General features: G+C 43.0%; 1 protein-coding gene across 1 annotated transcript in view; it reads right to left on the reverse strand.

Moving 5' to 3' along the window:
* The window catches only part of NUP98 (nucleoporin 98 and 96 precursor), a 655,099-nt gene that overhangs the window by 185,325 nt on the left and 442,891 nt on the right, over positions 1–26,883 (reverse strand). The window contains 2 exon segments of the mRNA XM_053705662.1: positions 1,858–2,035; positions 9,238–9,341. Coding sequence (XP_053561637.1) covers positions 1,858–2,035; positions 9,238–9,341 — 282 coding nt within the window.

Here is a 26,883-nt window from a genome sequence, read left to right on the forward strand (position 1 = left end):
AACAGGCTTAAACTTGTCAACAAAGCACAAAAAACGTTTTAAAATAAAACCGTTACTGTCACTTTAAATTTCAAACAGAAAACACTTTATTACTGAATATGTGAAAAAGTATGAAGGAATTGTTCAAAAATTACCAAAATTTCACCACATTTTAAAGCCTTAAAAGTATTGCACACCAAATTTCAGAGCTTTAACCCTTAAAATAACGGAACCGGAGCCGTTTTTCAATTTAACCCCTATACAGTCCCAGATATAGTCTTTGCTAAGACCCAACCAAGCCCTGAGGGGAATACGATACCAAATGACGCCTTCTAAAAGCTTTTTCAGAGATTCTTAGATCCTCACACATGCATCTGCATGCCCTGCTCTCAAAAAACAACTGTGCATTAATGGCGCGAAAATGAGGCTCAGTCTATGAGTAGAAAGGCCCCCTGACTGAAAAAGGTGTCCAATACAGTGCCTGCCGTTTTATAAACGTTCCCCAAGATTATAAATGCCAATTATTAGCCTAAATCTGAATAATATGCACAAATAAAGCAATTGATTTAGCCCATAAAAATGTCTACCAGTTTTTTAGCCCATAATAAGCCCTTTATTCTGTTTGTTTTTGACTAAGAAAATGGCTTACCGGTCCCCATGAGGGGAAATGACAGCCTTCCAGCATTACACAGTCTTGTTAGAAATATGGCTAGTCATACCTTAAGCAGAAAAGTCTGCTAACTGTTTCCCCCAACTGAAGTTACTTCATCTCAACAGTCCTATGTGGAAACAGCAACCAATTTTAGTTACTGTCTGCTAAAATCATCTTCTTCTTACAAACAGAAATCTTCATCCTTTTCTGTTTCAGAGTATATAGTACATACCAGCACTATAATAACAAACACTTGATAGAAGAATAAAAACTACATTTAAACACCAAAAAAACTCTTAACCATCTCCGTGGAGATGTTGCCTGTGCAACGGCAAAGAGAATGACTGGGGTGGGCGGAGCCTAGGAGGGATCATGTGACCAGCTTTGCTGGGACTCTTTGCCATTTCCTGTTGGGGAAGAGAATATCCCACAAGTAAGGATGACGCCGTGGACCGGACACACCAATGTTGGAGAAAAGATCCAAGTGAGGGTTAACCTCTAAAGTGCTGACCTTCAGTACCTAGAAGGAAAAGTAACTTACCTGTGAATCCAGCTGCAAAGCAGATAGCAGCTACTTAGGTGTGACCGGCACTGCACTCCCTGTCATGTACCTGTAGTGAAAGAAAGAACAGAGTAACCAACCCTGGCTTTAAGCAAAGGGGGAACAAACTTGTTAGAAGTAAAGCAAAGACTACCTCGCCGCCTTCTAACTGCTAAAAGCCACCACTACTCTTACTAAAGAGATTGACGTGGACACAGCTAGACCCCAATCCTTGCTTGCAGGGAAAAGTACCCATAAAAGGATTAAATATCTTCAGACACCAACTTGGCACATCCTCCATCGACAAAGAAAGAGAATCACTGGGGATTATGGGTAAGGGAAGTTACACTTAACAGCTTTGCTGGGGTGCGCTTTGCCTCCTCCGGCTGGCCAGGAGTTGAACATACCACTAGTAATTGGAATGACGTCGTAGACTCTCAATGCCATAGGAAAGAAAAAGAATTCACAAATTAGTGAATTGACCATTTTTTCTGCCTTAAATTATATAATAACTAGAGGCCAGTTACAGCCTTTGAAATCTAGTTCCTGAACGTTTTCTTTATGCTTATACCAGCAGATACTTTCATTTTCGTCATTCTATTTTAAATAATATTTTATGTAAATGCAAAAAAGGATTTGATTGACAAGAAAAATGAAATGGAAGATTTTACTTGTTCCTGCATACCTTGAAGACCCAGGAGCCAGTCTCAGGACGGTATTCTTTGAAATGTGCACCCTGCTTTCGGGATGCAAGCTCCAATCTGTTTTCATAGTTCATTTCACCAAGGCGCTCTGGGCTCTTTATTACTGCACGTGATGTTTTATCTATTGGCCAAACACCATCCAGGGTCACCTCAGCACGTCTGATAAAAAAAAAGTTTCAATGTCAAATGCAATTGCACCATTTGCTAGGTATGCAAGGTCTTTACAACAGTCTGTACCTAGAAAAACACTCGCTAAGGCTTCTGGTGCATTTAAATCATATACAGGGGGCTTGAAGAACTTCTTGGAATACCTTGTTTTTATACTAGATAATATTTATAGATGTATCGCTGGATTTCTTATATCGATACAAACTGCAAGGTAGTACAAACCAGACCTATGCAATTCAGCACTCCGCTATCTGCAGCATTCAGCTCTTTTCAGCACCCCAGAGGCAGAACTTCTTTACTTTCTGCGATGACTTTTTCAATTTTAAATTTTAAAATAAGACGGTTACACTAAGGCACCAGTTCAATTGCAATGTATTGGTTAACTGAAGAATAAAGCAATTTTTAATGTTTTATAATATCATTGCATTGCAAATTAGCTGCATACAAAAAATACATTTTAAAATGTCTCTTGGTCTAAACATAGAAATGTAGTAATAAAAAAGATGCAATGCTCATACTTATGTCTTTCATTCAGAATAAACAGCTTTGCAGACTGGGAAAAGGTAGGGGACGGGTTTGAAAAACCTGAGTACCAGTCAACAAGCGATGTGCTGCTTTGCAGCGCTACTGCATATTTGACTGCTCACTACAAACAGCACTTTGCATTTGATGCACTTTGTTAAAGGGACACTGTACCCAATTTTTTTATTTTGTAATTCAGAAAGAGCATGCAATTTTAAGCAACTTTCTAATTTACTCCTATTATCATTTTTTCTTCGTTCTCTTGCTATCTTTATTTGAAAAAGGCATCTAAGCTTTTTTTTGGTTTCAGTACTCTGGACAGCACTTTTTTATTGGTGGATGAATTTATCCACCAATCAGCAAGGACAACCCAGGTTGTTCACCAAAAATGGGCCGGCATCTAAACTTACATTCTTGCATTTCAAATAAAGATAACAAGAGAATGAAGAAAATTTGATAATAGGAGTAAATTAGAAAGTTGCTTAAAATTTCATGCTCAATCTGAATCACAAAAGAATTTTTGGGTACAGTGTCCCTTTAAGGAAAAATTAATTACACAGTGCAGCCAGAGCACAGCTCTGTTTGAAGAGAACTGTCTAATGTGGAGCAGCACTACAAAGTGTAAGCGCTAACAGTTCCTGCATGTGTCCTGTTCTATCTGCAGACATGCTGCATTTTCTGCAAAAACATCACAGATCACTATGTTCTGCCTTGGGGTTCAGCACCTGCTATAGGAAGGGGTGAAGACCCCGAAACATCACAGAATAAATAGCTTTGCTGTAGGTTAAATCCAGAGTGCATCTTGTTCATTTGGAAGTATATGATATACCTTTTCTGCACCATGGTACTGGGATTTACAATTGCGTGCGCACTTATCCTATTGAGATAGACCGATACAGCGATAACCAATTTATGCTTCCTTTCTTGGCAGTGAGTCCACAAATTCCATTCATAACCTATGGGAAATACTTCACCTGGCAACGAGGAGGCAAAGACACCCCAAAGCATTGAAATATCCCTCACTTCCCCTACCCTCAAAATAGTTCAAGCCGAGGATTAGGAAAAGTAGAGATAAAATGCCATAAGACTGCTGCCAAAAACACTATTCTTCAGGGCGGGTTCGTGGACTCACTGCCAAGAAAGAAAATTTCAGGTAAGCATAAATTATATTTTCTTTCAAATAGCAGTGAGAGTCCACAAATTCCATTGATAACCTATGTGAAACCAATACCCAAGCTGTGGAGTCCATGAAAACATTTTAGAGAGGGAAAGGTTGGGAAGGCCTAACTAAATACTAGGCACCAGGGCTTGAAGAACCTCTCTTTCAAAAGATGAAGACCAGGTAGCAGCCTTACAAATGAGGCTTTAAATCTATTCATTTGAAACCTCATTCTTGAAGACCCAGGAAGAGCGGAGATCTGACCTGTAAGAACTAGCCGACAGGCCCTTCTTCCAAACCATCCTGCAGAAACTGAAGGATACAGAGTCTTCACCTTGTACTAAAGGAACCCACGTTCCACGCAACACAACATGCAAGTCCTCCACATCTTATGGTAAATACATCTGATACTCTGGTTCAGGCACGTAAACCGTTTACCAATCACCCCCTCAGTAAATCTGCTCTGGGACAAAATTATTCGTTCTATCAAAATCTAGATTCTCTGAGGCTTACTGCGTGGAAATTGAACTGACCTTGCGCCAGAAGGTCCGGCCACTGAGGCACTCTCCATGGAGGAACAGACGACATTTTCATAAAATCTGCATACAAAGTGCTGCGTGGCCACGCAAGAGCTAACAATCGCTGAAAATCTATCCTGTTTGATTCAAGCTATTACTTGAGGGAGAAGAACAATTTGAGGAAAAAGATAACTAGAATGAAATGCCAAGGAACTGTTAAGGGGTCCAACTCTCCGCATGAGGATTTCTCAATCTTGACCAGTGTCCCTGCAGTTTAGCATTGAGAAGAGAAGCCATCATATCTCTCTCCGGGCAACCCAAACTGCGGGTGATCTCGCAAAAAACCTTCTGGTTTAGAGACCATTTTTTCCTGCTCAGAAAATCTGCTTCCCGGCTCTCCACACCTGGAATAAGAATGGCTGATATTTGGCATTGGTAGGTCTCTGCCCATTGAAGAATAAGAGACACTTCCAGCATCGCTAGAAAGCAGCAAGTTCAGCCCTGGTGGATGACACAGGCCAGAACAGTAATGTCAGGTTGAAATCTTATATAAACGAACGGAATTGGGGTCAGGACAGAAGAGCATTGAATATGGCCTTCAGCTCTAAAACGTTGATCAGGATAATAGTTTCCTCTGTCAAAAGATGAGCACAGGAAGCACATGCCCTGGAGAATGGACCCCTGAGACAGTCACTAGGAAAGAGACTCTAGCCTCTGGATCCATAGATATTACCTGCTGTGACGGCTCCTTAAGTCACATTTATGGACAATGTGTGACACAGCGCCATCTATAGGTTGAACTATCCCAAAAACATAACAGCGCCCTCTATTGGTTGCAAGTTTACCACCAAAATGGGTACAAGAGAAGGAATGACTAATTTGCATATATTTGCATAGGGCGCAAATACAGATGGTTTTTTTTTACTGTTTAGCACTACCTAAATCCTCCATCCTGTTGGCAAAGTTATAATCCTTTATTATATGGTTTCCTATATGTTTTCCTATGTTTGTGTTTTAAGGAGTGTGTCACCATAAGCTTATTAGTGTGTTTGTGGAAGCTAGTCCTGAGTAAAAAAGAATTTGGAGTGGTTCCTTCTGGAACAATTGGTCCTGTGATTCTTTCAGGAATACCAGTGGCAGAGGTTCTGGCCCTGCATTCTGGCTGCACCTTTTCCTGCAAGTGAGACCTGCTACAGAGCCTGTGGACCTGTAAACAAAGACCTGGCCTTGTGAGCCCCAATTGTCTTTTTAAAGACAGTGCAGGGAAACAAATAAATACCAACCTGAAGCAAGGAGCGTGGCAGAGGGGACTTTACCTGCCTGAATGTACCAACAGGCAGAGGGATTTATTCCTGCCTAGAAGCAGCCAGGCAGAGGGGATGATACCTGCCGTGAGAGAGCTGCAGTACAGAGGGGACTCTGCCTGTCTGTGAGACCAGCCCAGCTGGGGGAGATACAGTCGCTGCCTTGACCCCATTATCAGCAATGATAGCTTGGGTCCCACTATTCGGGTGCCATCCCTGGGTTTTGGACAGAGGAAGGGCAACCCCTAGCGGAGATCCGCTACAATGACCTTCAGCTCTAAAATGTTGATCAGCATAATAGTTTCCTCTGTCAAATGATGAGCACAGGAAGCACATGCCCTGGAGAATGGGCCCCTGAGACAGCCATCAGGAAAGAGACTCTAGTCTCTGGATCCATAGATATTACCCGAGATAGGTCTAAATAGTATCGATTCCATTTCCTGAGCATACATAACTGTAGAGGTCTCAGATTAAAGGAAGCAAAAGAATAGCGTTCAAAGCCACAAACCCTGAAGACTTACCACCGAAGGCCAAAGAGTGGATTGAAGAAGACAGCCTGAAGTTTCTCCCTGTGTTGGTCTGAGATAAATATGCATTCTGATAGAATCTTTAATGATCCCTAGGGAGTTCACTCGTGTTTGGGGTAAGAACTTTTTTCTTTGTTTAACTTCCAGTCATGCATCCGAAGATACCAGACTGTGTGAGATGCTGCTAAATGTAAATATAGTGCCTGAACCAAGATGTCATCCAAGTATGGCTCCCCAGCAATCCCCTGAAGTTAGACTACAGCAATGAGGGCCCCTAGAACCTTTGTAAAGATCCTGGGATCCGTAGCTAAACCAAATGGGAGAGCTCCTTAACCAGAGAGAAAATTTGAGGAATGAAGCACTCAGCTAGGTCTCGCTGCCTTCACACAACAGCAGTGTGTACCAGGTCCAGACTGCAAGTCCAGTCGGAGAACCCAAAGCCGCTCTGTAGTGTCGGGCACCCTCACTAAGTGCATGCAAAGAAAAGTCACGCCTCAATCAACTTGTCCCAGAGTTACCAAAAGCTTTCCAGCTTGTCCCCCTAATAAAAATCTTAAAGGGTACACGTTTAATCCCCCTTGTGTCTGGGGTCCAAGTCAGTCTAATGGATGTCTGTCTGCTTTTCCCAGCAACAAGCCATTAGAGGGAAAGGAAGTAGAATCAGGACTCACCCAGCTTCTTATTCTGTCAACTTGCAGGAGTCCTGTAAGACAAAAGTAAAATCAGTGTAACTAACACTGTTTGCCTAAAAGGGAGGATAGCAGAAAAACACTGGATGAGGCATAGGAACTTCCTTGCAACCACCAGTAGGCTAACATACACCAACACTCTGTTCTCCCTTGCAGGAAATAATCCATTGACAATGCATTCAGAATCTTCAGTAGAGCACCTTCTCTGCCTACCTCCATAAAACGAGGCAAAGAACTACTGGGAGGGTAAGTTAAGTGGGAGGTATATTTAAATGCTGTGTTTGGTGTGTCTTTGCCTCCTCCTGATGGACAGGATAAGAAATTCCCATAGGTTATAAATGGAATTTGTGGACTGCTATTAGAAAGTTAGAGAAACACACAAAGTATACAACAGGAGTACAACCCTGCACATCTTAGAGTAATTGCATGGCTTCTACATTTTTAGAGTAAGGTATTTGCGCTTATGTGAAATTATAAACTAACAATTTAATATACTATATTCATAACACCAGTCCCACAGTAGGAACTCAATGCACCTAAAGTCAGTACACCTTTCATTGCTGAGATTCATATATCTTATTTTTTCACTACTTTGTAAACCCACTTATTTTTGATGAAAGACAATTCTCCTCGGCATGGAGGATACCAGTGTTGCACAAATGTATGGAGAGATGTTCTTCTATACTTCAGAGACAATTACTTTCAGCAGCTCTTTGCTGGAGGTGTTGTGTTGCTCTACCTTTCACCTTAAAATACCCAAAAAAAAGGGGGCGTGTCCGGGCTTGGGCTGAAGATGGCCGCAAAACTGAGAGCTCTGGAAGCCTAAATTACATTCCGCCATGTAATTAGCAGAGTTTGATGCATCCAGCATAGAATCTTGGACCATATGAAAGAGGACAGTTCGCTGATTAAAGCAATACCTTTACTGTGCAACCTTAGGGTCTCTCAGACCGGACTGCTGTAGCTTATTCTCGGCGGCCTCCACGGAGGGAATTCCTCAGCACCCCCCCCCGGGGATCCCGGGTATAAGGAGATATTCCTACATCTCCCTTTACACTACTTATCAGATTGATAATGGAGGACATAATGGAGGCTATACAGGGCTGGATGACTGATCTTGATCGCTCAATACAAGCAAGATGCGATCGCCTTATATCCCACATGGCCCACATCCATACCAAGATGGAGGTATCCAGCAGCGGCAAAGAGGCAAATATCGATCACTCTCTGCTATGTGGCAATCTGTCAAAAGGCACAAACCGGCGCATCGCTAAGGATGTGCCTGTCTGCGTGCTGCCGGGAGCATGTGTGAGTTCCTTACCCGCCGTGGGACCTAACCGGAGAGATGCGGCCGGCTCTCTGGGGGGGGATCGAGGCGAGGTGCGAGAAGAGCTGATGAAAGGGGAAGGCCGGAGTGCTACCCTTGAGCTGCTGGCACCGGGACATTTCTACTCACCAGACAAGAGTGACACAGGACTTTCTCTACTGACAGAGGACGGTAGATGGACTCTGCGCATATTGCCCGCTTTCACGTTGCCGTATGAGGGAGTTATTCCCTCGACGGCCCCATGCAGCCAAGAGGTGTCTGAGTGCGGCGCCTCCCGGACAGGCGTCGGGTAAATGTGCATAACTCCTGGCGGCATGGTGAGATGGTTGGTAATAGTTAGGCACCTTGCTTGGCCCGGACTTTAAACTACATCCCTGAGGTCACTGGGGCTCCCTTTTTCCTGAGACTAATGATGAACTTGCGGTCTGATAAATCTAGTAATGGAACTCAGGACAATTTGAAGTTTTACCTATGCTCTTATATTGCTATGACTTAAGATACCCTCTAGTGCATATATATATCACTCTTAAACGTATACCTTTATCTAATGTAGGCTCGTAAGACAAGTATTACTGTATATTCACTTTGATAGCCTATTGGTCATATGTGTATGTTCGTAGATATCAGCCTGGGGGGAGAGGGGGCATCAGGTTCATAACAAGGGTTTTATGTTGCTTTCCATATTTATTTATTTTTTTTTTTTTGGTCTTGCTGCTACCTAAGTAATATCCTTAAGCCTGAGATTTTTTTTTAAACAAGAGATGTGATTGATGTTTGGGACCCTAATCCTATTTAGAAATGTAAACTATCCCTTGTGTACACAATGCTCTGAATTTTTATGTATTGTTCAATTGTTAGAGGTTATGTATCACATATAGTAATTTCGGCTTCCCTCTTACTGCCTCACATAAAGTGGTAGACATACCCAGAAGTTTTGTCTATGATGACCCCCTTGCTAAGGAATACTAAAAGTTAATGTTATGTGCTTGATTAATATAATCCTGCAGGAGGAAAAATTATAATACTACAGAACTATAAATGTTATACTGGGCAGTTAAAATTGTTGGGTATACAGGTCTAAGAGTAATATGTTTTACTTAGAAGCCCTCAAGTTAGAGGTAAGAGATAATGGAGGCTTATAACTGACCTATACCAGTAGATACGCTGGCAGCCTGTGTTGTTGGATACCCCAGAATAATTGCCAATATAGTGAGGGTATACCAATGATGTGTGTGCGGGTCCTATAGGGGCCTGAATAAATCAAAACCCTTAAAGGTTAGAGGAAGCATTAATTGGGGTCTAAGAGTGGCCTTCACTACATAAGATGGTACAAAGAGCTTAATATGGTAATGTACGGGTTACTGCGGCACTTATTATGCTATAATAATTTTATGTTTGTCATCTGGCTATACATTGGCCCCTATACCATTTTTTTTTTTTTAGTAATTCTAGAAGGGGTCCAAGAGCGGCCCTGTTAAAACCCCCCACAACTTAATCCCCTGCTTATACTTAACACTTATGGCCCAAGAGTGGCTAAGAATTCTTAATTGGGGCTTTCCTTAACTTGTATTCTTTTTTGTTTATTTTAGGGGGCTAGTTCAGGGTTAAGATTATAGTATCATAGCATGAGACCTTAGAGGGGCCCAGTTAGCAGTCCTCCCACTCAATGTATGTTTTGCAAGTTATGTTGATTATTTCAAGGACAAGCTCTAGCCTGCATATGTTGCGCATTGCTTAGTGTAAATAGGCTTACTATGAGTTGGTTGTCCTAATTTGTGTTATCTGTCCTCTTGAGAATGTACTTAAACAAAATGAGGTAGTCTAATTGGCTAGGCAATGATATACTTAGATTCTAAAGCTGTGAGGACATGCTTGTTTGGACCCAATATGTCTTTCCTGATGTTTGTCAAATGGGCATGTTGCCATGATGTTTCCTTTTGATATTGTATTTTTGCTTGTCATATTACCTCAATAAAAAATTACTTAAAAAAAAAAAAAAAAAAAATACCCAAAAAACAGAATTTATGCTTACCTGATAAATTACTTTCTCTTGCGGTGTATCCAGTCCACGGATTCATCCTTTACTTGTGGGATATTCTCCTTCCCTACAGGAAGTGGCAAAGAGAGCACACAGCAGAGCTGTCCATATAGCTCCCCCTCTAGCTCCACCCCCCAGTCATTCGACCGAAGGTTAGGAAGAAAAAGGAGAAACCATAGGGTGCAGTGGTGACTGTAGTTTAAACAAAAAAATCTACCTGACTTAATAGCCAGGGCGGGCCGTGGACTGGATACACCACAAGAGAAAGTAATTTATCAGGTAAGCATAAATTCTGTTTTCTCTTGTAAGGTGTATCCAGTCCACGGATTCATCCTTTACTTGTGGGATACCAATACCAAAGCTTTAGGACACGGATGAAGGGAGGGAACAAGACAGGTACCTTAAACGGAAGGCACCACTGCTTGTAAAACCTTTCTCCCAAAAAAAAGCCTCCGAAGAAGCAAAAGTATCGAATTTGTAAAATTTGGAAAAAGTATGCAGCGAAGACCAAGTCGCTGCCTTACAAATCTGTTCAACAGAAGCCTCATTTTTAAAAGCCCATGTGGAAGAGACTGCTCTGGTAGAATGAGCAGTAATTGTTTCAGGAGGCTGCTGGCCAGCAGTCTCATAGGCCAAACGGATGATGCTTTTCAGCCAAAGGGAAAGAGGTAGCGGTCGCCTTCTGACCTCTCCTCTTACCAGAAGAGATAAACAAAGAAGTTGTTTGCCTGAAATCCTTAGTTGCTTGTAAATAGAACTTTAAAGCACGAACCACATCAAGATTGTGTAACTGACGTTCCTTCTTCGACGAAGGATTAGGACACAGAGAAGGTAGAACAATTTCCTGGTTAATATGCTTATTAGACACAACCTTAGGAAGAAAACTGGGTTTGGTACGTAAAACCACCTTATCCGCATGGAACACCAGTTAAGGTGAATCACACTGTAAAGCAGATAACTCTGAAACTCTTCGAGCAGAAGAGATAGCTACCAAAAACAAAACTTTCCAAGATAAAAGCTTAATATCTATGGAATGTAAAGGTTCAAACGGAACCCCTTGCAGAACTGAAAGAACTAAAAATTCAGACTCCATGGCGGAGCCACAGGTCTATAAACAGGCTTGATTCTGACTAAAGCCTGACTAAACGTTTGAACGTCTGGTACCTCTGCCAGACGTTTGTGAAAAAGAATAGACAAGGCAGATATCTGTCCCTTTAAGGAACTAGCTGATAATCCTTTCTCCAATCCATCTTGGAGAAAGGACAAAATCCTGGGAATCCTAACCATACTCCATGAGTAACCCTTGGATTCGCACCAAAAAATATATTTTCGCCAAATCTTATGGTAGATTTTCCTGGTGACGGGCTTTCTAGCCTGAATCAGGGTATCAATAACCGACTCAGAGAAACCACGCTTTGATAGAATTAGGCGTTCAATCTCCAAGCAGTCAGACGCAGAGAAATTAGATTTGGATGTTTGAAAGGACCCTGTATTAGAAGGTCCTGCCTCATTGGTAGTGTCCATGGTGGAACAGATGACATGTCCACTAGGTCTGCATACCAGGTCCTGCGTGGCCACGCAGGCGCTATTAGAATCACCAAAGCCCTCTCCTGCTTGATTCTGGCAACCAGACGAGGAAGGAGAGGAAACGGTGGAAAAACATAGGTCAGATTGAAGGACCAAGGCGCTGCTAGAGCATCTATCAGCACCGCCTGGGGATCCCGGGATCGGGACTCGTAAAGAGGAAGCTTGGTGTTCTGACGGGACGCCATCAGATCCAATTCTGGAGTGCCCCATAGCTGAGTCAGCTGGGCAAATACCTCCGGGTGGAGTTCCCACTCCCCCTGGTGAAAAGTCTGACGACTTAGAAAATCCGCCTCCCAGTTGTCTACTCCTGGGATGTGAATTGCTGAGAGATGGCAGGAGTGATCCTCTGCCCACCTGATTATTTTGGTTACTTCCGTCATTGCTAGGGAACTCCTTGTTACCCCTTGATGATTGACGTAAGCTACAGTCGTGATGTTGTCCGACTGAAATCTGATTAATTTGGCCGCAGCAAGTTGAGGCCATGCCTGGAGAGCGTTGAATATCGCCCTCAGTTCCAGAATGTCTATCGGGAGAAGAGCTTCTTCCCGAGACCATTAACCCTGAGCTTTCAGGGAGTCCCAGACTGCACCCCAGCCCAACAGACTGGCGCCGGTCGTTACGATGATCCACTCTGGTCTGCGGAAACACATTCCCTGCGACAGGTGATCCTGAGACAACCACCAGAGAAGAGAATCTCTGGTCCCCTGGTTCAACTGTATTTGAGGAGACAAATCTGCATAATCCCCATTCCACTGTTTGAGCATGCACAGTTGCAGTGGTCTGAGGTGTATCCGTGAAAAAGGGACTATGTCCATTGCCGCTACCATTAGTCCGATTGTCTCCATGCACTGAGCTACAGAAGGCCGAGGAATGGAATGAAGAGCTCGGCAAGTAGTTAAAAGTTTTACCTTTCTGACCTCCGTCAGAAATATTTTCATTTCTACCGAGTCTATTAGGGTTCCTAGGAAGGGAACTCTTGTGAGGGGGGAAAGAGAACTCTTTTTGATGCTCACCTTCCATCCGTGAGACCTCAGAAAGGCCAATAGAATTTCCGTGTGAGACTTGGCTCTTTGGAAAGTCGACGCCTGAATTAAAATGTCGTCTAGATAAGGCGCCACTGCTATGCCCCGCGGTCTTAGAACCGCCAGGAGGGACCCTAGCACCTTTGTGAAAATTCTGGGAGCAGTGGCGAACCCGAAAGGAAGAGCCACAAACTGATAATGCTTTTCCAGAAAGGCGAACCTGAGAAACTGGTGATTATCTTTGTGGATAGGAATATGTAGGTACGCATCCGTTAGATCCACGGTAGTCCTATATTGACCCTCTTATATCATAGGTAAGATTGTCCGAATGGTGATCGTCTTGAATGATGGGACTCTGAGGAACTTGTTTAGAATTTTGAGATCCAGGATTGGTCTGAAAGTTGCTTCTTTTTTTGGGAACCACAAACAGGTTTGAGTAAAACCCCAGCCCTAGTTCCGCAATCGGAACTGGGTGGATCACTCCCATTGTATGTAGGTCTTCTACACAGCGTAAGAACGCCTCTTTCTTTGTCATGTCTGAAGACAGACGAGAAATATGGAACCTTCCCCTTGGAGGGGAGTCCTTGAATTCTAGAAGATATCCCTGGGATACAATCTCTAAGGCCCAGGGATCGTGTACGTCTCTTGCCCAGGCCTGAGCGAAGAGAGAGAGTCTGCCCCTACTAGATCCGGTCCCGGATCAGGGGCTACCCCTTCATGCTGTCTTAGAGGCAGCAGCAGGCTTCTTGGCCTGTTTACCCTTGTTCCAGCCCTGGTAAGGCTTCCAGGCTGCCCTGGGTTGTGAAGTGTTACCCTCTTGCTTTGCAGCAGGGGAGGATGAAGCAAGACCGCTTCTGAAATTCCGAAAGGAACGAATATTATTTTGTTTGTTCTTCGTCTTGAAGGACTTGTCCTGGGGGAGAGCATGGCCTTTTCCCCCAGTGATTTCTGAAATAATCTCTTTCAATTCAGGCCCGAAGAGGGTCTTTCCTTTGAAAGGGATGTTCAATAGTTTAGATTTTGACAACACATCGGCCGACCAGGACTTTAGCCATAACGCCCTGTGCGCTAAAATGGCGAAACCTGAATTTTTTGCCGCTAACTTAGCTATTTGGAAAGCGGCATCTGTGATAAAAGAATTAGCCAGCTTAAGAGCCTTAATTCTGTCCATAATGTCCTCATATGAGGTCTCCGTCTGGAGCGCATCTTCCAGCGCCTCGAGCCAAAAAGCAGCTGCAGTGGTTACAGGAACAATGCACGCAATAGGTTGGAGAAGAAAACCTTGTTGAACAAAAATTTTCTTAAGTAAACCCTCTAATTTTTTATCCATAGGGTCTTTAAAAGCACAACTGTCTTCAATTGGTATGGTTGTGCGCTTAGCAAGTGAAGAAACAGCCCCCTCCACCTTAGGGACCGTCTGCCACGAGTCCCGCATGGGGTTAGATATGGGGAACATTTTCTTAAAAACAGGAGGGGGAACTAAGGGAATACCTGGTCTATCCTACTCCCTAGTAACAATATCCGCAATCCTCTTAGGGACCGGGAACACATCAGTGTAGACAGGAACTTCTAGGTACTTGTCCATTTTACACAATTTCTCTGGAACCACCAAAGGGTCGCAGTCATCCAGAGTAACTAATACCTCCCTGAGCAATAAGCGGAGACGTTCTAGTTTAAATTTAAAAGCCAACGTATCTGAGTCTGTCTGAGGAGCAACCTTTCCCGAATCGGAAATTTCTCCCTCAGACAGCACATCCCTCGCCCCCATTTCAGAGCGTTGTGAGTGTATATCGGATACAGCTACTAAAGCGTCAGAATGCTCAGAATCTGTTCTTAAAACAGAGCTATCACGCTTTGCAGGTAACACGGGCAGTTTAGATAAAAACACTGAGGGTATTATCCATGACTGCCGCCAAATCTTGTAAGGTAAAAGAGTTAGACGCACTGCTAGGCGTCGCTTGAGCGGGCGTAACTGGTTGTGACACTTGGGGAGAGGTTAACGGACTAACCTCATTACCTTCTGTCTGAGAATCATCTTGGGCCACATTTTTAAGTGCAACAATATGTTCTTTAAAGTGTATAGACATATCAGTACAAGTGGGACACATTCTGAGAGGGGGTTCCACCATGGCTTCTAAACACATTGAACAAGGATTTTCTTTGGTGTCAGACATGTTTAACAGACTAGTAGTAAGGCAAACAGGCTTAGAAATCACTTTAAACAAGTAAAACCACACTTTGCAAAAAAACGTTACTGTGCCTTTAAGAGATAAAAAGGCACACAATTTTTCCAAAACAGTGAAAAATGCAGCAAACTTTTCGAAATTTTTACAGTATGTGCCTAAAGCATTAGTAAGATTGCACAACTAGCAAAAAACAGAATTTATGTTTACCTGATAAATTACTTTCTCCAACGGTGTGTCCGGTCCACGGCGTCATCCTTACTTGTGGGATATTCTCTTCCCCAACAGGAAATGGCAAAGAGCCCAGCAAAGCTGGTCACATGATCCCTCCTAGGCTCCGCCTACCCCAGTCATTCGACCGACGTTAAGGAGGAATAATTGCATAGGAGAAACCATATGATACCGTGGTGACTGTAGTTAAAGAAAATAAATTATCAGACCTGATTAAAAAACCAGGGCGGGCCGTGGACCGGACACACCGTTGGAGAAAGTAATTTATCAGGTAAACATAAATTCTGTTTTCTCCAACATAGGTGTGTCCGGTCCACGGCGTCATCCTTACTTGTGGGAACCAATACCAAAGCTTTAGGACACGGATGATGGGAGGGAGCAAATCAGGTCACCTAGATGGAAGGCACCACGGCTTGCAAAACCTTTCTCCCAAAAATAGCCTCAGAAGAAGCAAAAGTATCAAACTTGTAAAATTTGGTAAAAGTGTGCAGTGAAGACCAAGTCGCTGCCCTACATATCTGATCAACAGAAGCCTCGTTCTTGAAGGCCCATGTGGAAGCCACAGCCCTAGTGGAATGAGCTGTGATTCTTTCGGGAGGCTGCCGTCCGGCAGTCTCGTAAGCCAATCTGATGATGCTTTTAATCCAAAAAGAGAGAGAGGTAGAAGTTGCTTTTTGACCTCTCCTTTTACCGGAATAAACAACAAACAAGGAAGATGTTTGTCTAAAATCCTTTGTAGCGTCTAAATAGAATTTTAGAGCGCGAACAACATCCAAATTGTGCAACAAACGTTCCTTCTTTGAAACTGGTTTCGGGCACAGAGAAGGTACGATAATCTCCTGGTTAATGTTTTTGTTAGAAACAACTTTTGGAAGAAAACCAGGTTTAGTACGTAAAACCACCTTATCTGCATGGAACACCAGATAAGGAGGAGAACACTGCAGAGCAGATAATTCTGAAACTCTTCTAGCAGAAGAAATTGCAACCAAAAACATAATTTATGCTTACCTGATAAATTCCTTTCTTCTGTAGTGTGATCAGTCCACGGGTCATCATTACTTGTGGGATATTATCTGCTCCCCTACAGGAAGTGCAAGAGGATTCACCCAGCAGAGTTGCTATATAGCTCCTCCCCTCTACGTCACCTCCAGTCATTCGACCAAGGACCAACGAGAAAGGAGAAGCCAAGGGTGTAGTGGTGACTGGAGTATAATTTAAAAAATATTTACCTGCCTTAAAAAACAGGGCGGGCCGTGGACTGATCACACTACAGAAGAAAGGAATTTATCAGGTAAGCATAAATTATGTTTTCTTCTGTTAAGTGTGATCAGTCCACGGGTCATCATTACTTGTGGGATACCAATACCAAAGCAAAAGTACACGGATGACGGGAGGGATAGGCAGGCTCTTTATACAGAAGGAACCACTGCCTGAAGAACCTTTCTCCCAAAAATAGCCTCCGAGGAAGCAAAAGTGTCAAATTTGTAAAATTTGGAAAAAGTATGAAGCGAAGACCAAGTTGCAGCCTTGCAAATCTGTTCAACAGAGGCCTCATTCTTAAAGGCCCAAGTGGAAGCCACAGCTCTAGTGGAATGAGCTGTAATTCTTTCAGGAGGCTGCTGTCCAGCAGTCTCATAAGCTAAACGAATTATGCTACGAAGCCAAAAAGAGAGAGAGGTAGCAGAAGCTTTTTGACCTCTCCTCTGACCAGAGTAAACGACAAACAGGGAAGACGTTTGTCGAAAATCTTTAGTTGCCTGTAAATAAAATTTAAGGGCACGAACTACATCCAGATTGTGCAAAAGACGTTCCTTCCTCGAAGAAGGATTTGGGCACAAGGATGGAACAACAATCTCCTGATTGATATTCCTGTTAGTGACTACCTTAGGTAAGAACCCAGGTTTAGTACGCAGAACTACCTTATCCGAGTGAAAAATCAAATAAGGAGAATCACAATGTAAGGCTGATAACTCAGACTCTTCGAGCCGAGGAAATAGCCATTAAAAATAGAACTTTCCAAGATAACAACTTTATAACAATGGAATGAAGGGGTTCAAACGGAACACCCTGTAAAACGTTAAGAACAAGGTTTAAACTCCATGGTGGAGCCACAGCTTTAAACACAGGTTTAATCCTGGCCAAAGCCTGACAAAAAGCCTGAACGTCTGGAACTTCTGACAGACGCTTGTGTAACAGAATGGACAGAGCTGAGATCTGTCCCTTTAAGGAACTAGCGGATAACCCCTTTTCTAAACCTTCTTGTAGAAAAGACAATATCCTAGGAATCCTAACCTTACTCCAAGAGTAACCTTTGGATTCGCACCAATATAGGTATTTACGCCATATTTTATGGTAAATCTTTCTGGTAACAGGCTTCCTAGCCTGTATTAAGGTATCAATAACTGACTCAGAAAAACCACGCTTTGATAAGATCAAGCGTTCAATTTCCAAGCAGTCAGCTTCAGAGAAGTTAGATTTTGATGTTTGAAAGGACCCTGAATCAGAAGGTCCTGTTTCAGAGGTAACGACCAAGGTGGACAGAATGACATGTCCACCAGATCTGCATACCAAGTCCTGCGTGGCCATGCAGGCGCTATTAGAATCACTGATGCTTTCTCCTGTTTGATTCTGGCAATCAATCGAGGAAGCATCGGGAAAGGTGGAAACACCTAAGCCATCCTGAAGGTTCATGGTGCTGTCAAGGCAGCTATCAGGACCGCTCCCGGATCCCTGGATCTGGACCCGTAGCGCGGAAGCTTGGCGTTCTGTCGAGACGCCATGAGATCTATCTCTGGTTTGCCCCAACGTCAAAGTATTTGGGCAAAGACCTCTGGATGAAGTTCCCACTCCCCCGGATGAAAAGTCTGACGACTTAAGAAATCCGCCTCCCAGTTCTCCCGGGATGTGGATTGCAGACAGGTGGCAAGAGTGAGACTCTGCCCAGCGAATTATCTTCGATACTTCCATCATTGCTAGGGAGCTTCTTGTCCCTCCCTGATGGTTGATATAAGCTACAGTCGTGATGTTGTCCGACTGGAACCTGATGAACCCCCGAGTTGTTAACTGGGGTCAAGCCAGAAGAGCATTGAGGACTGCTCTCAATTCCAGAATGTTTATTGGAAGAAGACTCTCCTACTGATTCCATAGTCCCTGAGCCTTCAGAGAATTCCAGACAGCGCCCCAACCTAGTAGGCTGGCGTCTGTTGTTACAATTGACCAGTCTGGCCTGCTGAATGGCATTCCCCTGGCCAGATGTGGCCGATAAAGCCACCATAGAAGAGAATTTCTGGTCTCTTGATTCAGATTTAGAGTGGGGGACAAATCTGAGTAATCCCCATTCCACTGACTTAGCATGCACAGTTGCAGTGGTCTGAGATGTAGGCGTGCAAAAGGAACTATGTCCATTGCTGCTACCATTAGTCCGATTACCTCCATGCATTGAGCTACTGACGGGTGTTGAATAGAATGAAGGACACGGCATGCACTTTGAAGTTTTGTTAACCTGTCCTCTGTCAGGTAAATCTTCATTTCTACAGAATCTATCAGAGTCCCCAGGAAGGGAACTCTTGTGAGTGGAAAGAGAGAACTTTTCCTTTCGTTCACTTTCCATCCATGCGACCTTAGAAATGCCAGTACTATCTCTGTATGAGATTTGGCAGTTTGAAGGCTTGAAGCTTGTATCAGTATGTCGTCTAAGTACGGAGCTACTGAAATTCCTCGCGGTCTTAGTACCGCCAGAAGAGTGCCCAGAACCTTTGTGAAGATTCTTGGAGCCGTAGCCAGTCCGAATGGAAGAGCTACAAACTGGTAATGCCTGTCTAAAAAGGCAAACCTTAGATACCGGTAATGGCTTTTGTGAATCGGTATGTGAAGGTAAGCATCCTTTAAATCCACTGTGGTCATGTACTGACCCTCTTGGATCATGGGCAAAAATGTTCGAATAGTTTCCATCTTGAACGATGGAACTCTTAGGAATTTGTTTAGGATCTTTAAATCCAAGATTGGCCTGAAGGTTCCCTCTTTTTTGGGAACTACAAACAGATTTGAGTAAAACCCTTGTCCTTGTTCCAACCGCGGAACTGGATGGATCACTCCCATTAATAAAAGATCTTGTACGCAGCGTAGAAACGCTTCCTTCTTTGTTAGGTTTGTTGACAACCTTGACAGATGAAATCTCCCTCTTGGGGGAGAGGATTTGAAGTCCAGAAGGTATCCCTGAGATATGATCTCTAACGCCCAGGGATCCTGAACATCTCTTGCCCAAGCCTGGGCGAAGAGGGAAAGTCTGCCCCCCACTAGATCCGGTCCCGGATCGGGGGCCCTCAATTCATGCTGTCTTAGGGGCAGCAGCAGGTTTTCTGGCCTGTTTGCCCCTGTTCCAGGACTGGTTAGGTTTCCAGCCTTGTCTGTAGCGAGCAACAGCTCCTTCCTGTTTTGGTGCAGAGGAAGTTGATGCTGCTCCTGCTTTGAAATTACGAAAGGAACGAAAATTGGACTGTCTAGCCTTGGCTTTGGCCTTGTCCTGAGGCAGGGCATGACCTTTACCTCCTGTAATGTCAGCAATAATCTCTTTCAAGCCGGGCCCGAATAAGGTCTGCCCTTTGAAAGGAATATTAAGCAATTTAGATTTAGACGTAACATCAGCTGACCAGGATTTCAGCCACAGAGCTCTGCGTGCCTGAATGGCGAATCCTGAATTTTTAGCCGCAAGTTTAGTTAAATGTACTACGGCATCTGAAATAAATGAATTAGCTAACTTAAGGAATTTAAGTTTGTGTGTGATGTCATCTAGTGTGGATGATTGAAGTGTCTCTTCCAGAGACTCAAACCAAAATGCTGCTGCAGCCGGGACAAGCGCAATACATGCAAGAGGTTGCAATATAAACCCTTGTTGAACAAACATTTTCTTAAGGTAACCCTCTAATTTTTTATCCATTGGATCTGAAAAAGCACAGCTATCCTCCACTGGGATAGTGGTACGCTTAGCTAAAGTAGAAACTGCTCCCTCCACCTTAGGGACCATTTGCCATAAGTCCCGTGTGGCGGCGTCTATTGGAAACATCTTTCTGAATATAGGAGGGGGTGAGAAAGGCACACCGGGTCTATCCCACTCCTTAGTAACAATGTCAGTAAGTCTCTTAGGTATAGGAAAAACGTCAGTACTCGTCGGTACCGCAAAATATTTATCCAACCTACACATTTTCTCTGGGATTGCAACTGTGTTACAATCATTCAGAGCCGCTAATACCTCCCCTAGTAACACACGGAGGTTCTCAAGCTTAAATTTAAAATTTGAAATGTCTGAGTCCAGTTTATTTGGATCAGAACCGTCACCCACAGAATGAAGCTCTCCGTCTTCACGTTCTGCAAACTGTGACGCAGTATCAGACATGGCCCTTGCATTATCAGCGCACTCTGTTCTCACCCCAGAGTGATCACGTTTACCTCTTAGTTCTGTTAGTTTAGCCAAAACTTCAGTCATAACAGTAGCCATATCTTGTAATGTGATTTGTAATGGCCGCCCAGATGTACTCGGCGCTACAATATCACGCACCTCCTGAGCGGGAGATGCAGGTACTGACACGTGAGGCGAGTTAGTCGGCATAACTCTCCCCTCGTTGTTTGGTGAAATATGTTCAATTTGTACAGATTGACTGTTTTTTAAAGTAGCATCAATACATTTAGTACATAAATTTCTATTGGGCTCCACTTTGGCATTAACACATATAGCACAGAGATATTCCTCTGAATCAGACATGTTTAACACACTAGCAAATAAACAGCAACTTGAAAATACTTTTCAAAGTAATTTACAAATAATATGAAAACGAACTGTGCCTTTAAGAAGCACAGAAAAAAATTATAACAGTTAAAATAATTAAGTTATAGCATCAATCTTTGTCAGAATATACAGTTTTAGCAAAGGATTGTTCCCCTCAGCAATTAAACAACACAACTTTAGCAAAGGTTTAATCCCATTAGCAAAGATAACAATTTCTGAAAGCAGGAAACAAATTACAGAATAAACGTTTTTATCTCAGTCAAACTATAATTCTCACAGCTCTGCTGAGAGAAATTACCTCCCTCAAAATAAGTTTGAAGACCCCTGAGCTCTGTAGAGATGAACCGGATCATGCAGGGTATACAATGAGTTGCTGACTGAAATATTTGATGCATAGTAAAAGCGCCCCTCCCCCACACACACAGCAGTGAGGGAGAACAGAAACTGACAGAAAAAACAGATTTAAGCAACTGCCAAGTGGAAAAATAGTGCCCAAACATTTATTCACTCAGTACCTCAGTAAATGAAAACGATTTTACATTCCAGCAAAAACATTAAACATATTTATGTCTTTCTTACAGTGTAATTCTAGTGAAGTACCATTCTCCCAGAATACTGAAGTGTAAAGTGTACATACATGACATTATATCGGTATGGCAGGATTTTCTCATCAATTCCATTGTCAGAAAATAAAAACTGCTACATACCTCTATGCAGATTCATCTGCCCGCTGTCCCCTGATCTGAAGTTTACCTCACTCCTCAGATGGCCGAGAACAGCAATATGATCTTAACTACTCCGGCTAAAATCATAGCAAAACTCTGGTAGATTCTTCCTCAAACTCTGCCAGAGAGGTAATAACACACTCCGGTGTTATTTTAAAATAACAAACTTTTGATTGAAGATATAAAACTAAGTATAATCACCATAGTCCTCTCACACGACCTATCTAGTTGCTGGGTGCAAGAGAATGACTGGAGGTGACGTAGAGGGGAGGAGCTATATAGCAACTCTGCTGGGTGAATCCTCTTGCACTTCCTGTAGGGGAGCAGATAATATCCCACAAGTAATGATGACCCGTGGACTGATCACACTTAACAGAAGAAAACAAAACTTTCCAAGATAATAACTTAATATCAACGGAATGTAAGGGTTCAAACGGAACCCCCTGAAGAACTGAAAGAACTAAGTTGAGACTCCAAGGAGGAGTCAAAGGTTTGTAAACAGGCTTGATTCTAACCAGAGCCTGAACAAAGGCTTGAACATCTGGCACAGCTGCCAGCTTTTTGTGAAGTAACACAGACAAGGCAGAAATCTGTCCCTTCAGGGAACTTGCAGATAATCCTTTTTCCAATCCTTCTTGAAGGAAGGATAGAATCTTAGGAATCTTAACCTTGTCCCAAGGGAATCCTTTAGATTCACACCAACAGATATATTTTTTCCAAATTTTGTGGTAAATCTTTCTAGTTACAGGCTTTCTGGCCTGAACAAGAGTATCGATAACAGAATCTGAGAACCCTCGCTTCGATAAGATCAAGCGTTCAATCTCCAAGCAGTCAGCTGGAGTGAGACCAGATTCGGATGTTCGAACGGACCTTGAACAAGAAGGTCTCGTCTCAAAGGTAGCTTCCATGGTGGAGCCGATGACATATTCACCAGATCTGCATACCAAGTCCTGCGTGGCCACGCAGGAGCTATCAAGATCACCGACGCCCTCTCCTGATTGATCCTGGCTACCAGCCTGGGGATGAGAGGAAACGGCGGGAATACATAAGCTAGTTTGAAGGTCCAAGGTGCTACTAGTGCATCCACTAGAGCCGCCTTGGGATCCCTGGATCTGGACCCGTAGCAAGGAACTTTGAAGTTCTGACGAGAGGCCATCAGATCCATGTCTGGAATGCCCCACAGTTGAGTGATTTGGACAAAGATTTCCGGATGGAGTTCCCACTCCCCCGGATGCAATGTCTGACGACTCAGAAAATCCGCTTCCCAATTTTCCACTCCTGGGATGTGGATTGCAGACAGGTGGCAGGAGTGAGACTCCGCCCATTGAATGATTTTGGTCACTTCTTCCATCGCCAGGGAACTCCTTGTTCCCCCCTGATGGTTGATGTACGCAACAGTTGTCATGTTGTCTGATTGAAACCGTATGAACTTGGCCCTCGCTAGCTGAGGCCAAGCCTTGAGAGCATTGAATATCGCTCTCAGTTCCAGAATATTTATCGGTAGAAGAGATTCTTCCCGAGACCAAAGACCCTGAGCTTTCAGGGATCCCCAGACCGCGCCCCAGCCCATTAGACTGGCGTCGGTCGTGACAATGACCCACTCCGGTCTGCGGAAGGTCATCCCTTGTGACAGGTTGTCCAGGGACAGCCACCAACGGAGTGAGTCTCTGGTCCTCTGATTTACTTGTATCCTCGGAGACAAGTCTGTATAGTCCCCATTCCACTGACTGAGCATGCACAGTTGTAATGGTCTTAGATGAATGCGCGCAAAAGGAACTATGTCCATTGCCGCTACCATCAAACCTATCACTTCCATGCACTGTGCTATGGAAGGAAGAGGAACGGATATATATATGTATATATACACATATATACATATATACATACATACACACACACACAGCTCTGCTGCTCTTTGCCACTATCTGTTAGCAGGAGGTTAATATTCCACAAGGATGAAATCCGTGGACTCGTCGTATTTTGTAGAAGAAACAGATCTACCCATCTATAGGTACTTTAAAGATCAACATCAGGGTAAAGATGACACTTTCAAATTCATGGGTATTTATAAGGTAGCAAAAGACTGGAGAGGGGGTGACATTGAACAACAAATGCTCAGGATGGAATCCAAATGGATTTTCAACCTTGACTGTATTTACCCCAAAGGCTTAAATGCCAATTTTGAAGTAGTCCATCTACTCTAACAAAAACATAATTTATGTAAGAACTTACCTGATAAATTCATTTCTTTCATATTAGCAAGAGTCCATGAGCTAGTGACGTATGGGATATACATTCCTACCAGGAGGGGCAAAGTTTCCCAAACCTCAAAATGCCTATAAATACACCCCTCACCACACCCACAAATCAGTTTAACGCATAGCCAAGAAGTGGGGTGATAAGACAAAAGTGCGAAAGCATAAAAAAATAAGGAATTGGAATAATTGTGCTTTATACAAAAAATCATAACCACCACAAAAAAGGGTGGGCCTCATGGACTCTTGCTAATATGAAAGAAATGAATTTATCAGGTAAGTTCTTACATAAATTATGTTTTCTTTCATGTAATTAGCAAGAGTCCATGAGCTAGTGACGTATGGGCTAATGACTACCCAAGATGTGGATCTTCCACGCAAGAGTCACTAAAGAGGGAGGGATAAAATAGACAGCCATTTCCGCTGAAAATAATCCACACCCAAAATAAAGTTTAAATCTTATAATGAAAAAAACTGAAATTATAAGCAGAAGAATCAAACTGAAACAGCTGCCTGAAGTACTTTTCTACCAAAAACTGCTTCAGAAGAAGAAAACACATCAAAATGGTAGAATTTAGTAAAAGTATGCAAAGAAGACCAAGTTGCTGCTTTGCAAATCTGATCAACCGAAGCTTCATTCCTAAATGCCCAGGAAGTAGAAACTGACCTAGTAGAATGAGCTGTAATCCTTTGAGGCGGAGTTTTACCAGACTCGACATAAGCATGATGAATTAAAGATTTCAACCAAGATGCCAAAGAAATGGCAGAGGCCTTCTGACCTTTCCTAGAACCGGAAAAGATAACAAATAGACTAGAAGTCTTTCTGAAATTCTTAGTAGCTTCAACATAATATTTCAAAGCTCTAACTACATCCAAAGAATGCAATGATTTCTCCTTAGAATTCTTAGGATTAGGACATAATGAAGGAACCACAATTTCTCTACTAATGTTGTTAGAATTCACAACCTTAGGTAAAAAATTAAAAGAAGTTCGCAACACCGCCTTATCCTGATGAAAAATCAGAAAAGGAGACTCACAAGAAAGAGCAGATAATTCAGAAACTCTTCTAGCAGAAGAGATGGCCAAAAGAAACAAAACTTTCCAAGAAAGTAATTTAATGTCCAATGAATGCATAGGTTCAAACGGAGGAGCTTGAAGAGCCCCCAGAACCAAATTCAAACTCCAAGGAGGAGAAATTGACTTAATGACAGGTTTTATACGAACCAAAGCTTGTACAAAACAATGAATATCAGAAAGATTAGCAATCTTTCTGTGAAAAAGAACAGAAAGAGCAGAGATTTGTTCTTTCAAGGAACTTGCAGACAAACCTTTATCCAAACCATCCTGAAGAAACTGTAAAATTCTCAGAATTCTAAAAGAATGCCAGGAAAAATGATGAGAAAGACACCAAGAAATATAAGTCTTCCAGGAAGGTGTCCGGAAGGGGTGGAGCTTTGACACACCTGCTCCAGGTCGGCGTTGAGGTGAACGCATGAGGGAAAAACTACCCCGAAGCTAATAGCCACATAGCCCGCAGAAGTTTGTTGCTTTTCTAGGGTTGTCATTTTAGTGGCGATAGAGTGTAATTACCTACACTGGAGCTGGAAAACCTACATGGCCGTTAATGGCCGGCGGCTATACCGCATCTAGCCTGATGTTTAAGGCATGGAAGTAAGACTGCTGGAGCCTTAGGGCAAAATCTGAGAGAGCGAATATTGCTTTTTTCAAATAGCCGTGTTTGCGAGATTGGCTATCCTTAGTGGTTCCCACAGCTGGAAAATATACCGCAATTACTGCAGAGGACGTACTCACTGAGTACATATTCACCAGGTGGAGCGATTGGAGGACGGAGCTTCCGATGCCCGGAGACAGCTGAGGTTCACGTTCCAGATCTATCACCCGGCTACAGGAACAAGACGGAGCTTACTGTCATTAGCGAGGCTGTTCTGTGGAAGTAAAAGAGCTGCCGACGCCTGGAGGCTTTGAGCACACCATTATTGAGGCTTTACTGTGGGAGGAGGGAGCTGCTAATGCCCGGAGGGATCCGTGCTTCACGCTCCAACCTCGCAGAAATCGCCCAGCTTCAGGAACATTATTGATATACCTAGGTGCAGGAGCATCCAGTTACAGGTATTATCGGGAGCTGCCTGGTTAAAACGGACGCACAGTGTCATACCTGGGCAAAGGGCAGCCAGATGAAGTCATAATAGCCCGGTTGAAATAACTAACTGATCCCTTGGAGTGCAAGTATTGACATTTTTTTTCTTCTCATCTGTCTGATCGTTTCTTAGCTGCCTCTGGTGAATATCTTGGGGTATAAACAGTAAAGTTTGGCGAATACCATTGATATGGGCAGTATATACGCATAAAGAGGAGAATCTTAGACTGCTAAATTACGCAACACTAAGCTGATATTCGAGACTTGGTAGAAATCATTCTCGTTTCTTTGGGGAGAAATTATATTTCATATTAAGCTCTGTAATTTGTAGGGTGTTTAAAGGAGCAAGGTAGGGAGGAGGGGAGGAAAAAGGAAGGGGAAAAGAGAAGGAGAGCTATACTATTTTGCTGACTCTTGGTAATATAGCTAGATAAAGAGAAGTGAAACAGTGTTAACAAATAATATTATTTTGGCATAATATTGTCCTGTTTTGCTATTCAGAAGCTGATAGGTGGTTGGTAAAGAGTTTAAGTGTCTTTTTTCTTCTTTTCTTTAATTTCTTGGATTATTATAACTCTGTTTAGTTAATACTGATACATTGTTTCTGCATCTATTTCAAATATTGTTCCAAGTAGGAGGGAGCAGTTGTAGCCTGAATCTCAGGCATTTAAAGGTTGTTAGCATTGATTTTTTGCATAGTTATTAATTTTGTCTGTATATATTGCACACATCAGCACTTCACGGTCACACTATCCTGTAATTTGAATGTAATTTTTATTTTTTGATACACCTGTCACTTTTTTTTTTCTTTT

This window comes from Bombina bombina, chromosome 3 (genome assembly GCF_027579735.1).
Source record: "Bombina bombina isolate aBomBom1 chromosome 3, aBomBom1.pri, whole genome shotgun sequence".
Taxonomy (NCBI): Eukaryota; Metazoa; Chordata; class Amphibia; order Anura; family Bombinatoridae; genus Bombina; species Bombina bombina.